At 38.1% G+C, this 14659-nt stretch overlaps 1 protein-coding gene across 7 annotated transcripts in view; it reads left to right on the top strand.

Annotated features, from left to right (window-relative positions):
- The window catches only part of LOC102218607 (teneurin-3), a 188605-nt gene that overhangs the window by 63379 nt on the left and 110567 nt on the right, over nucleotides 1–14659 (top strand). For all 7 annotated transcript variants that reach the window (XM_023328547.1, XM_023328552.1, XM_023328551.1 and 4 more), the window contains one exon: nucleotides 12092–12317. In XM_023328547.1, the coding sequence (XP_023184315.1) occupies nucleotides 12092–12317 (226 nt within the window). The remainder of the gene's footprint in view (nucleotides 1–12091; nucleotides 12318–14659) is intronic.

Here is a 14659-nt window from a genome sequence, read left to right as displayed (position 1 = left end):
AAACGATTCTGTGATTCTCTTGCTGTGCCTCTGTTGAGCCTGGTCTTAATGAAAAAGACACACAGCACTAGTAATAAACTGAATAATGTATAACTCTATTTGAGGTTTTTGGCTCCTCACAAAGATATCAAGTTCTGGAGAATGTTGTGTTCTGTTTTGTGAAAGACACACACAGAGAAAACCTCCTCCTCAAATGTTCTCACAATGGAGGTGAAAATTAGTCCTCTCTGCAAGTGGAGTGCATCCAGTTGAGAACAATATGCTAACAATTAATCAGGAAAAGATATGCTTTCCCCGTTTTTAGATGGATAGTACTTTCTTTGTCTGGCTTCCCCATAAAACTGAGCGATTTGCACAGGAAATGCAATTACAGCAACCGCTGGAAAAGACCGCCACTACAGCCATAAGTGTTTTTTGTTTTTTTTGTCCTCAAACCATTTTCTCAAGTGATTGGGGAAGTGAGCTGTAAATGAATAGGGAGGCATATGAATAGTTCTCAGAATGCACATCACCCCCACCAGATGATGGAGGGGTGATGTAAAATATAAAAAGCATAGAGAACATGCTTTTTTGTGCACTTACTGCTGCAGGTTTGTTGCCGCGGTCAGAGAAGTGACTCAAACCTGTGCAGAACTACATGGTGCAGCTCTATTGTTGTTTCTGACCTTCTGAGATGCACTGCAGTTGAAAATAAATTGCAAAGCTTGTGAATGTTTAAAAGCTTCCCTGCGCCAGCCTGGACCACCCTAACAAGGGTTTCACGTTGGCCCCATCAACCATTCACCATCACAACTACTGGCTGTTAGAGCGGCTGCTCAAACACCCGCAGTCATACAGATAGTGAGCGAATGGCTACGTTCCGGGCCAGTTTAGTTCAAACATGCAGCAGATTCACAACAAAGGGATCAGCAGAGACATTTGTATAATAGCATGTCTCCCAGTGTCCTCAGGTTTCCTTGTCGTTTGATGCATTGCAGCTTACTCTCATCTTAATCTTCCTTCAAGATCAGAAAGGATGATGCAGGGGAATATTGATTTTCAATGTGAGAGGAAGTGGCACGTTGCTGCTGATGTAGTTATTAAAAAAGCACATTAAATATGTAAACAAACTGTCAGGCTTGGAATTTGTTGCCTGCATGAATGATGCAATGTGGGCTGAAACTGAGATTGCCAATGGGAAAGGTTCATTTGTTTCCTAATGTACTGAGAAATAGCAATGATGCTAATGTAGAATGCTCTTAAAGCTGGTTTATTCTGTATTTTATATTAACAAATTTGATAACTGGCGTATGTGTACAAAGTTACTTCTTGTGAATAACCTGGCCAGAATTCAAATAAATAGTTTTATGTCTTTGTTTTGCTTTATATGGAACACACAGCATTCATCATAGTTCTCACTCAACTATCTTCTTTAACAATTGTCTTTAAATTCTCTCTTTTTTCACACCTTTATAATAAAAAACATGTTAGGATTTAAACTGTCTCTGATCGTCTCCTGAAAAACTTGATATTTAACCTTTTGAATTATTTCCAGCCTGGTTTATTCCTGAAATATAATTATTTTCATGCTCAGGATTTACTCTTTTGTTGGGGGAACCAAAGAAAATGTTCTGTAGTGTACGCTGGTGTACAGACACATACAAATTTAATGGCACTCTCGGTAAATATGTATAAAAATCATTTAAGCGAATTAATCTTTTATTGCTGTGCTCTCATGCTGAACATTTTAGAAAATCCAACCTTTTATTTTAGTGCAGTTATTCAGCAGAGTAAAATATAAAAATTATATTTTCTTTTAGCCAATGATGGCATAGTTACTGGTACTATGACATCAGGCTTCAACTGGAAAGTCTTTTCATCAAAACAGTTCACGGCAGTGAAGGACAGGAGCTTCTCCTCCAGCAGGAATTGCAGTCGTGTGCTTCAACATTTCCCGTGGCTGAACGTGCAGAAAGAGGGATCTTTGACCATTACCAAGCCTGACATTATCTTTGACCAAGCTCTCCGGATCGGGGCTTCCCACGTCTAGTTTTTGAGAGCTACTATATTCTGCAGCTTTTTGATGCATCCTCTCTCTCACACCTGAATGAAATGAATGGCTCTTTACAAGGCCTCTGCGGAGCTGAGTACTGGACCTGGGCACCTCAGTTCTAGACTGTGCAGCGTTCTCTGTTGTTCAGCTCAGACAGTCTGTGGGATTGGGATGGAAGGAAAGCTGAGTTTTGTTCAACTCTTTCAGTGTTGATTAGAGGTCATGTTTTGGATCTTCTTTCTGTCAAAAGACAAAATAGTGGACCATGTTCAGCTTCCTGCTAAACTACCAATTTGCATATAATATAGACTGGTTCTTCAAGGGGTTCCTGATGACATGAATATGATTTCCTGGGCCTTTGGAAGAGAAACAGCTCCACATTCTCTCCAGTAGTTCTCCACCATACATTTTATATATTCAGCCTTTGTTTTAAGGCAAATCCACCTGGAATATAAATTAAATACGCTTAAAGTGCATAGTCCTAGTTAAAGTCCCAGTAGAGTTCAGCAATCTCAACGTTTATATTTGTGATGGTAGGAAAGATGAAGCTTTTTACTGGTATCACTCCCAAGCAGCCAGTTGGCCTTAAGCTAGTGTCCAAAGGTTGTTAAAGGAAGCCTGTTATTTTTGGCTAAATTTTATAAGTACAGTTTCCGTTCTGCCTAAAAGGAAGTGGCTTAAATAATGGACCTAAGTGTTGCATCATATTTCTGGCGAAACAGAACGTTCTTGATTACAAATTAAAGGTTCCTAAAACCTTTGATCAACATAAAACAGTAAAGGATACATAAATTTTGAAAATGCTTCAGTTACATTCTTTCAAAGCAACTGCAAGTGCTGCCAATAATGATTAAAAAATACTTCATGTTATTTTCTTCCCACTGAATAAGGATTTTCAGTTGGACATTATGCTGCTGCAATAAAAGAGCACTTTAGTTTCAGGCCAAGAAATTTGTCTTCAGTTCTAGCATGTCACTTTGCAGGGCTGTGGGCGGGGGGGGGGCTGGTGTTTTTCTGCATTGGTCAGAAAAATGACCAGCTAAGCAAATTTAGAGAACCCAATTAGTTTTTAATTGAGTGAGGAATCCGGAGTACCCGGAGAGAATAAGTGAGGCACGGGGAGAACATTTTCCTATTGTTACTGAAAAAGTAAAATTGCGACTTTGGTTCTGATTTTAGTTGGATCACACTAGAACAAAACTTTAGAAAGCATGCAAGTTGTGGTAGGTTTTAGAAGATATGCTGCCTTCAACACAGCTAGCTTCCCATCAAGGTGTGTGTAAGATCTGCTGGAAAATCAAAGAAGCCAAAGCTGTCCACACATGAATAAATAGAACTAAGTGTTTTGTCAGCAGACTAATTGTCAAAGCAGCTTTTGAGAAGGGATGTAATTGCTATGTAATCGGAGAAGTGACAGAGAGAACGGCTAAGCAGTCATCATCTGTATGTTGATCTGCCATCTGTAGTAGTGATTGGAGGAGGGTGAGACTGCAGGGTGCGGGGAGATAAGCAGCAATTGTTTTACAGTGTATTTTCAAAGGTTTCAGCTCTTCAGAGATATTCTTACAAACTACATTTTAAATGTGCAGCAACCTAGTTTGTGCCGACGAGTGTACATTTCTTTAGGACCAAATAATGTATGGGAAGCAGAAAAATCTTTTTCATATACTTTTATATATTGCAATGATTATGTAATATTTGAAACATTGGTTACGTCCTGGTTCCTCTTCTCAGAAACAGCTTAAAAGAAATATCTGTCTTTGATCACATAGAGAGTCAGAGGAAGAGCGGGCAGGGCTGTGAGAGTGGTGCAGATTTTTCTCCAGCTGGAAGTAAGATAGAATTCAAACAGCTTCTGCTTCTTATTTCTCCCAAAACCCCATGTCCCTGAAATTTCCAACAGTCTTTGCTAGAAAATAACCCCCAAACTCACCCTGGGCAAGTTTTTTTTCTGATTGGTCTGATTCCCAGATTCCACCGGGTCTGGCCTCCACCTATACCTTCAGGACTTCTTAGGAGGAAGCCTCTGTGTCTTACTGCTGAATATTAAAGTTGGAGTCTGCAAAAAAAGTCTCTGGGCTGACTTGGAAACTAAATTAAAAAAAAAATAAAAATACTTTTAAGTATCTGTCATGTAAGTTCAAGTTGTCATTATTATATAAAAAAAACATCCTCACTCCAAATACCATGTTTTCCTGTGTTCTCACATCTTTTGTTTGCACTGTAAAACACAACAAAAACAGAGCAACAGTAATAATTGCATTTTTAGTCAAAAGACATTTCCTAAGTCTGTCCTCAGTAGCTTTGAAAAAGATAAAGCGGAGTGCAGTTTCATTATAACCGCTTCATAATCCTGTTTACAGAATGAAAAATAATGACAGTGTTTAGTATGAAGCAGTGGAAGCTGGAGTTCATTTGCCTGTCTTGCATTATGATTGTGTGCAATAATCTGGAAAAATAAGGTTGTAGAGAGAGCAAAAGATAAATATGTCTACTAAAGAAATTCATTAAACATGAGGAAAAAACTGAAGAAAAAAAACATGAGATAAATATTTATTTGAAATACAAATAGTCAGGTTCTTAAATTGACAGAAAAGAAGGGCTAGTTGATTAAAGCTCAAACTAGATTTTATAATGCTGCCAAAATGTTTTTCAGAAAAGCATATAAAAATAAAAGATAACCCCAAAACATTATTACTATGTCTATTATGCAGTTAAAGATAAATGTAGCGAATAGTTTTCAATCACTTCTAATAAATTACACCTCACAGCTTTCCACTGAAAGCTGAGATAATTATCACCACATTTGGATATTTTACTTGGAAAAAAATAAATAAATATGATTTCTCCCAAGTTAGGTCAGGTTTATCTGTAGAGCAGCTATAAAAGTATAATACAGTAACCAATTATTAAACACCAACAAAAAATACATTCTGTCAAAATCCATCATCATCAAGCAAATGTACATTAAACATATTGATCAATGCTCCAGTTATCATGAATCAAAGCCAGCTCAAAGGTTTTTACCCTTGATTTAAAGGAACTCAGGGTTTTAGCAGTTTTCCAGTTTTCTGCAAGTTTGTTCCAGATGAAAGGAGCATAAAAACAGAATTCTGGTTCTGTTAATGCAAAGCTTAGATTTTGAGTCTCCAGATTTAACACATGCATTTAATATATGGACACTGTATAGCATTTATTGGAATATGACTTCACGGCAATGGGAAGCACTGTTGCCTTGCAGCAAGAAGATCCTGGGTTGTTTCTGCATGGAGTTTGCATTTGCATGCATGAGTTCTCTCCAGGTACTCCAGCTTCCTCCCACAGATACATGATTATTAGGTAAATTAATCTCTCTAAGCTGTCTTTATGAATGTGCGTGTGCATGGTTGTCTTTCCTGTGTGAACTGGTGACCTGGTTTCTCATCCAATGACTGCTGGAAATGGGACCCAGCACCTTGTGGCCCTGCATAGATAAATGGGTATAAGCGATGGATGGATATTGGAATGTACATTTAAAATAAAAGACTGGTTCAGATTTCCCTCAATATCTCTATATTTTTCAATTTCAACTTTTAAGGATAGAGGTGCTGGCTCATTTCGTGGATATTTTTGGTATTTCCCTGTAAAATGTAAATACTGTGAGATGTTATTGAAAAGCAGTGGCGTCTCTAGGTTCTGTGATCTGTTTTGATTGAATTCTTCTGATCCACACATACAGCAATTTTCCTATTGATGAAGGGCAATCTAGTCAAAGAAAATGCCCTTTCAATTCCATTAGCAGTTGCATCAGTCTCTTAATGGAGAGTAAAATGGCACAAGACCTTTGTGCAGTACTTACACAATGAATATGAAAAGACTTTCACGAAGGCTGCCAAGCTTTGGTGAGTGCAAAGCGGCTTTTAATTGTGTCCTGACTCTGTGTTGGAACATTATGCGCAGCCTTCAAGGCTTGTCAATTTTATAATCGAAAAAAGATATTTTCAAAGCAGCCAGCAATGTGCAAATCTAATTTCCCCTTAAAAAATATCTGCACTAAAAATGGCAACAAGTGTTTAAGACACATGGAGCATTGAGAAGCCAGCTTTAGAGCAGCATCAGCCTCTAACTAACACAGTGATGTGAGATGCACTAAAAAACAAACCCACGTGAGATAAATTGCATTTTCTGACAATTCTACAATCAAGTGCATTTTTCCATTAACACCAGTGTCATAAATCTGTACTAAGATCTCGTACATCTGAAATCAGAGTACTAAAACAAAGTTAATTTCTAGGTGCTGTTAATGAAAAAATTTCAGATGCTCCATAAAGCAACAGCTTTGATAAGACGGGGAAGCATCATTAAGCCGGGAATGAGTCTGTCATTTCAGTCTTGGCATGCGGTATTAATCACAAAGGTCCTTTTTAAAGTATGTTACTGATGGAGATGATGACAAGCTGACGTTGAGGAATTATGCAAAGGAGGCATCCGTCTTGATCTGATTTCAAAGCAAAGCTCAATAAACCTCACAGCTGTTTCATCTGCCTTCCCAGTTTGCACATTAAGGGCCAGCTTAATTCTCTCAGTCTTGATGGAAAACAATGCCAAGCTTTCCTAAAAGACTCATTTTTTGTGTGCCTATTTCTGAAAAAGGACAGTCTGACATAATGTATGCTTGCCACTGGGTAATGTGAATTAAAGTGGCAAAAGCCCACATTTATCATGGCCTGCCCCAGTGGCTTTCAGACATCCAACTCTTGCAGTGAAGTACACAGAGAATGAGCACTGCTAGTGCCACATTTTCCCTTTGAGTTACCTGGAATCACATTGAGCTTCTCACTTACAGGTTTTCATCATAGCGAGACCCTGTGCTGAGTAGAAAACTGTTTGTCAGAAATTGGATTCAAACCTACACCTTAAATTGGAGACCAGAAACCATGGCGCCTGACATCACTCAGACAGGCTGTCACCTACTGTGTGCAGGGAAATTGAGTACATGAACGAAATACATGGTGTTACGACCCGTACCTTTAAAAGAATCGTGTCCACCATATAGGCAAAAGGCCTAAATTAAACAGATGAATAGTTGAAGGGCAGAACATGAATATGCAATTAAAATGTTGACTGTGATATTAAACATGTGAAGTATGAATGTATATGAATGATATAATCCTTAAAGCCACAGAATGTTTGCATAATGTATTACTGAAACTCCATGAGGAGCAATGATTTACATTTAAAAGCTTAAAAGGGCAAAACTTGCTGCTCAGTCAGATCTTAAAGCCGGAGGTTCTGATGTGCAGGATGATAAGTTATGTTCTGGTGCATTTAGCCCAAAATGGAGCCATCTTTTTATATTCTTAAAGCTTTTTGTTCACATTCAAAGCAGTTATGAGTATGATACCACAAACATTCAAAGAGAAAATCTAAAATACCATCTGCTACTTACCAAAAATGGCTGCAAATATTTGTATATAATCGTTTGTACTTATTTTAGTTCCTCTAAAGTTTACATATTTGTGTGTTGCGTCGATATGCTGCGTGTTTGAAAAGCACATTCAGGTTCCTTGTTTGTGCAAACAATCTTAAGCAATAAGCTGATTCTTGACTAAGATTGGCCAAGAACTTTATAACTGTAAATTATTACAGTTTTAATGGGATCTGTGCCATTTAACATTTTCATTTGATGGGAAAAAAGTGTTAATGGCATAATCTGCCAGGGAAGCTACTATTTTTTTTATCAATACTTAGGAATTATTTACTTAAAACATGCTCCTGTATGTTCCTGAAAAGACACCTGTAAATTAGTTTTGTCTGATTTCAGGGGTACTATGACATTTGCACTAGAAACTATTGTTTTTGCAGTATACCAAGGATAAGTTAAAGAGAAAGATTAGAGTTTTTAGTGCTGCTTTGCGTATCTGTGCATACAGTACTTTCTGAGAAGTCACACTCCTCCAACATTATCGTGAGATTTAACGCTCAGATTTACTGCATGTCACATCTCACTCTTTGGAAGGTTTATTGTGTGTTTAGAACCTGGTTTTCAGTTTGTGTCCTCAGCAACAAAACAGCTTATTTCATGCAACAGTTTAAGACTTTTAGCATCTCAGTTCATCATAAAGTGTCTCACAGTGAAAGCCTTCACGCTCCATTCCCATCAAACATAATGCACCTGTGATGCAAACTCTGTTTTTTGTAGTGGCTCTGAGGTTTGGCTGCACTGCAGTTTCAGGCTCCCGGGGCCACAGCAGACAAAACAAGGACAATCAAGATGCCGAGATCGATATGTAAACACTGAGATGAATGGATACAGTTTTGTTCAATATCTACCATGTATCTTTATTTGTAATGGCTTATGGGAATGTAGGCTGTTTTCAGGGACTTTTTATTGAATATGTTGGTGTGAAAAGGAAAAGAATAAATACCAGAGTTTCATAAAGAAAAGAATTTTAATTGAATTTTGAATGGATGAGCACATTTTTCTCATAACAAAACACTTTCTACATGTCAGTATCCACCCTTACCTTAATTTTCTTGATTTTCTTTAACCACTTTCTATAACACAGTTCAATTTTCCATCTCTGTTCCTGACTGTTGTATGAAAAATGTTGCAGCTGGAAGTGAAGCTGAGCACATGGGTGCTGCAGGCTCCTGCAGCACCATACGGCCTGAAGGAAAAAGTAGAAGCAGCCAGAGTTGGTAGATAACTTCCATTTCCATCAGCCTACTAAGCATTTTTCTAATAGGGCTCCCATCTCACCCAGGAGCTGAGTGGATGTCTAGTATTCCTTATCACCAAGTCATGGCACTCTTATATTTTTCAAATGCCAGCACTGCAACTGATCTCTGGTAATTCATGCTTAATTTAGATATCAGCATTGGCTTTGAACACGGTGGCGTGGGGTGCTGAAGGGATCATGTTTGATTGGGTTTGATAAAACTCTAATCACAGTTCACAAAAAGGAGGGAAAAATAACAACCTTCATTTGCTTCTGATGATTTTGCTTTTATGGAATTTATGGCCCCATGCTGCTGCTGTGTAATTGCAGTCAGGACGTAATTAATCTTTGATTGGCCTTCTGCACTAGAGCTGTGGATTCTTGTTACTCCCGTTTCTGACTAGCAATCTATTCATCCCTGGGTCTGCAAGGACGAATATACATGTGGTGCTGTGCAAAAAAGTCTTAACCACTGGAACCTTTCTTATTTTGTTGGGATTTTATTATGTAGACCCAGACAAAGCAGTTCATATAGAAGAAAATTTATGCATTGTCTTCAGGTTTTTCACAGGTATGTAAAATGTATGGCATTTCCTTTTTTCCCTGAAAAATTCAAAGCAACCAGTTGTCTTCGGAAGTCTTCTGATTAATAAACATAGTTCAGTTGTGAATAATTTAAATCCAGAATAGGATGTTTTGTGAAGGCCTCACAGGTTTAAGAGAGAACATTATTGAACAAACAAGCATCTTGGAGGTAAAGGAACACAGGAGACAGTTCAGACAGAAATCATTAAACAACTTCCCAAACTCTGAAATCCTCACAGATCTCTGTTCAGTCCATGATCTGAACAGACATGGACATCCAGCTAAACCAATAGACTGGGCAGGGTCACAGAAACTATAGTGACTGTGGAGGAGCTGCAGGGATGTGCGCTCAGGTGGAGGAATCTGCCAAGAGGGCAATTATTAGTGTTGCAGTCCAGTTCTCCTTTATGAAACAGTGGAAAGAAGAAAGTCACTGTAAAATAAGACGTTCTCTTTTAGATTTTACCAAAATGAAACCAAAACTGTTTGTCTGATACGGAAAGTGCTACGGGGCTGATCTACAAAAGATTAGCACATACAAGATCAACTGCAAACTCAATAGCATTTCCAAACCTGACCTGTAAGCAACATGCAAATAGGATTGTGTCAGCATATGCAAAACATATGCAGATCATCAGAAAGTGCAAAATACTGGGAGGAGTTTATGTAAATGTAAATTCTTGCCACCCAAAATGCGCAGAAATGTCTGTGGTCATTGTGACAAGCAGGAAACATAGATACAATAAAGAAGACACTGTTTGTCAAATATTTGGAACAATTGAAGAATATAAAATAATAAAAAAATAAGTTAAAAATATCCTCCAGCTATGTCGATTTGAGGTGCAGGATTACGGAATAATTCCAGCACATTATAACTTTATGGCCTCAGACTGTTATGTTTTGATGCTCTGCAGGAGTGCATCTGTATTACCTACAAAAGGCGACACAGATAATTATTATTTGCTGCATGTTCCACAAATTGTGCTTGTAAAATCTGTCTGTATGGAACAGATTAAAGAAACCAGTTAAATACAGTAATCTAGAGCTTTGTTTTGATTAATGTTTTTACTGTGTACCACACTGTATGCTTATTTAAATGAAATGCATTATTATTATTATCATTATTTTATTATGACTTTCTACTTCATTCTTTTTTATTGACGCTCCATTCTCTGATACACTCAGAGACAACAGCCAGGAGCACAGAAAAAAAATCCTCATTTAAAGAAGCAGTCTGCACCTCTTCTGCACATACATCTTTTTTTTTTTTTTGTTCACGCAATTTAGCACTCCTTATTTGTAAATCGGGCCCTATGTTTGAAGAAAAACATTGCATATTACTCTGAATGCCATGGTGAAACAAGTTGTTGGCAGCGTCATGCTGTGGGGATACTCTTCCTCAGTCAGCACAGGGAATCTCTTTAGAATTGCATCTTTGGATGTTTTATAAAATTTCATAAAAACTTGTAGAAGTTTCTTCTTTCAATGTGATAAAATAAGCAGTTTCAGGAGGTTTGAATACTTTAACAGTTCAACGTCTAAAAAGTCTTTTTACTCAATACAGCTACAGTATAAATTACTCAGACAATATAGTATAATTGTCAGAAACTATTTCTACTCCACTGCTTCTCATGCTACGTTTTCTGTCCTCCTATATTAAACATTAGAAGGGAGTCCATATTGGTACTAATTGGTTGCCCGTACAGAAGCCTGAAGGTTTTTCCCTCTAAGCAGTGGAAATGATTGCCTTGCTCCGACTGGCATTCATGTTTCCTTCTAGCTGTGTGGTACCAAACGGCTCATTTGCCTCCACTGAACAGCTCGTTTCATGCACAGAAGGGCACTCTGAAAAGCCGAGGCGCGCACCCCCCCCCCCCCTTACACACCCCGACACAAACTGCACGGCCATTAAAGGACCCCATTCAAAACAATGGCTTGTGTCCTTTCAGTGAGTCGCTCTGTGCAGCCAGCTGTCTTTGCAGACACACACAGACGCAGATACACACCTGCGGAAGCAAAGGTTAAATCATGCGCTGACCTTCAGTGTACATATTTGCTGTAAATCTAAACTCCTTTAGGCTTTGTAAAAATTCAGGCTGTCAATGCAAAAACAACAGAAGCTCCTTAAAACGGCACAGCTCCGGGCTTTCTCAATATTCTCCAAGCCTCTGTAAGGCAGGAAAGATGATACCCATTTGGGGCTCATTGGAGCAAATCAGAATTGTCAGCACTGTGGGTTTTTACCTTTTAAACAGGGAAGATGGATAGATAATCACCACATGCCATTCTGGGGGCCAATTACACAGCTTTGTGTGAAATTGGAAAACCTGTTCTTTCAGAGCCCTAATGGATGTTCTGGTCATTAGTTATTTGAGAGTCTTCTCTGGCTGTAATCAAACGTGAAGCATTGCGTTAAGCGCCCATAAAGGAACAGCTGCCTCTCTAAGTGACCTTCTGTTTAAGAGAACCCAACTGTCAGCCGTGTGGTGTTTTGTGACAATTATTATGTGTGTCTTCATAAAAACAGCCTCTTTTTTTGCGGTGGTTGCATCTCATCTTTATGTCTTGCTCTTGGTTATATTTGCTTTTCTTGGTCTGTTAAGTTGCCATAAGCCTGTCATGTAGTGTATAGAAGGTATGCAACCATCTGTCGTTTCTCAACTCTTTTAGCATATTCAATCAAAACAAACGCACAGTTTTTCCTTCTATTTTGATTTACCTAAGGAATATGTTAACTGATATTCTCTTGTCGCTCTCTCATGTTTCTGTCTAGGTGACAATCTGACTAGTCAACAGGCCCCGCCTCCCATCCCACCTGCCCCGCCCCCACATAAGCAGCACCCGTCCATCACCTCCCTGAGCCGCAGCTCACTGGCCAACCAGCGGAGCCCGAGTCCACCACCCACAGCCGGCCTGGCGGCTGACTTGCAGAGCACGGCGGAATGCGTCCAGCTGCAGGACAGCTGGGTGCTGGGCAGCAATGTGGCCCTGGAGAGCAGGTGGGTGACCCGCAGCGACCACCAGCACAATCTGATGTCAAATTCACTGATTCAGAAAGCAGAATGATGCCCAACAGATGAACTGAAGCAAGCTTTAAGTGTAATAAATGTCTTTTCTCCCAACTCTGTTTCAGTCAGTGCCCCCCAAAACCCATCCTATCAAATCTTATAGGATTTTAATTAAACCCTTTGGGAGAAAAAGACTCACTTATAACTTTGTTTTACTGCTTTACTCTAATTTTATAGTCTGGCTCACTTTAGATGCTTTAAATCTCTAACCAGCAGCATGTTTGATGTGTTTCTGTAACACCAGATAATTTCTTATATTTCTAATAATTTTAGTGATGAGTCGTGACTAAACCGACAATTTGCTTTTGTCATCTGAAATAATTCAAAGTAACAACCAAGCCTTAAAGTACCGGACGAAAATGGACTGAACATCATCTTCTTGATAGACAGCACCCTCTTTGTAGTCACTGTGCTTTTTGTTTTTTTACTTTAAGAAATGTGGATACAACACATTCTCAGACAGATGATGTTGGTCATTTATAGTAGAAAGAATTAACAGGATCATTCTCATGATTTGAAATATCTATGAAAGACTTCTGTACATGTCTTTTGCTCATCAGAAGACATTTAACCCAAATAACCTCTATTATAGCAGACAAATACAGCACTCAGTGCAATTGTGTTCAATATAAACACATTTCACTTGTTTATAATTAATTTGATTAAATCTTTTTAGAAGGCCAAATGTTAAAAAAGTAAGTTTGAAGAAGCTTTCCTTAATTTTGTCTATACATTTTTTACTTGACAACTCCTCAGTTCAAAGCAAAGCTTCTTTTAACAACAAATTGTTTTTTTCAACCTTCTTTATAGCATCATTTAGCATAGTTGTTTTCTGTTTCAGCATCCATAAACACTTCTCTTTAGTTTTCACCCTGTGAAAGCTTATAATGTACAGCCAGGGCTCCCAGTTTATCAGATATATTTCATGTCTCTCTCTTTCTCTCTCTCAGCCAAAGCAGAAATAAACTGCTGTAAATAAGTCATTCATGATTTATGCTCATAATTTTGTACTTCTAAAAGTAGCATGCATGGACAGTTTTGCAGCAATTGAGTCAATCTCAGACATAGCTGAATGTGGAAAGTGCAATCAGAAATAAGAATGAACATCCGTCTCGTTACAACATCAATCATCAAAGTATTTCTTTTGGATTTTAAAAGATAGGCAGACTTCCAAGATGTGGAAGGAGAATTCCCTTTGATGCCCTTAAATAACATGCAGTACTACCTATTCTCTTCAGAAGTCAGCTAATGGGTAAGAGTGTAAATACATATTGTGAAAGGAACTGCAGCCAAGAGGCTGACAGAAACTCTGGGGGCCTTGGCTCACCACAAATCTGACTTTTAAGATTGATGGTTCACAAGAAGTGTGCTCAGATGAGATTAAAAAAAAACTTTTTTTTTACCTTAATAAAATGCTTTGTATGAGGAAAAATAGTTCTGCACTTTAAACCGATCACCCCTTCTAAATGGTTATACATGGTGGTGGCAGCATCATTGTTTTTGCTCAGTATGGACAAGGAAGCAGGCAGGACAATGATTGATGGTAAATCATTTAAATATAGTTCAGTGCTCTAAGAGAAACCTGTTAGAGTTTGTAAAAGACTAGAGACTAAGACAGAACTTTAGAAATGACCCTAAACATAGCCTAGTCAAAGTTCAGACCAAACCTCAATGAAGAATTTGTTGCAAGACTTGCTTTCTATCAAATATGTTGAAGTTTGAGCTGTTTTACAAAGTAGGATGAACAAAAAACACTAAAACACAAAAGACGTGAGGCTACAGTGGACCTCTGCCTATATTTGCAGTTCAGTGTTTGTGGCTTCATCTCTTTCTGGATTTTTCTGTAACTTAAAATCAATTGCAAAAAATTTGCCTATTTGCAGATTTACCCATGTCTAAAAGATTAGGAAAAAATCAGCTTGGGAAGCTGAAATCCCTGAACACAAAGCTTCTTGACACACTATTGGGTGCCATTTGCAAAGCAGCCAATCCCAGAGCACTGCTCATTTTCAATGGCACTGTAGATAAGACTGTAGATAATTAATACTGTAGAGCTAGTGCAAAGACAATTTCCACTGTACGTATTAATGTATATTAAGGTATATGTGTGGTTTGAACTATTATAATAACAGTTACAAAAATCTAAAGTACTTTAAATTGAATCAAAGAGCCTTACTGGAAAACATTTTATAATTGTCTGAATATGACTGAATTCTTTTTTCGCTTTGTTTGCTGATTTGTGTTGGTCTGTAGCATAAAATTATAATACAATT

Source organism: Xiphophorus maculatus, chromosome 23 (genome assembly GCF_002775205.1).
Source record: "Xiphophorus maculatus strain JP 163 A chromosome 23, X_maculatus-5.0-male, whole genome shotgun sequence".
In the NCBI taxonomy this organism is placed as follows: domain Eukaryota; kingdom Metazoa; phylum Chordata; class Actinopteri; order Cyprinodontiformes; family Poeciliidae; genus Xiphophorus; species Xiphophorus maculatus.
The sequence above is the reverse complement of the archived record's forward strand: the minus strand, read 5'-3'. Positions and strand labels throughout refer to the sequence as shown.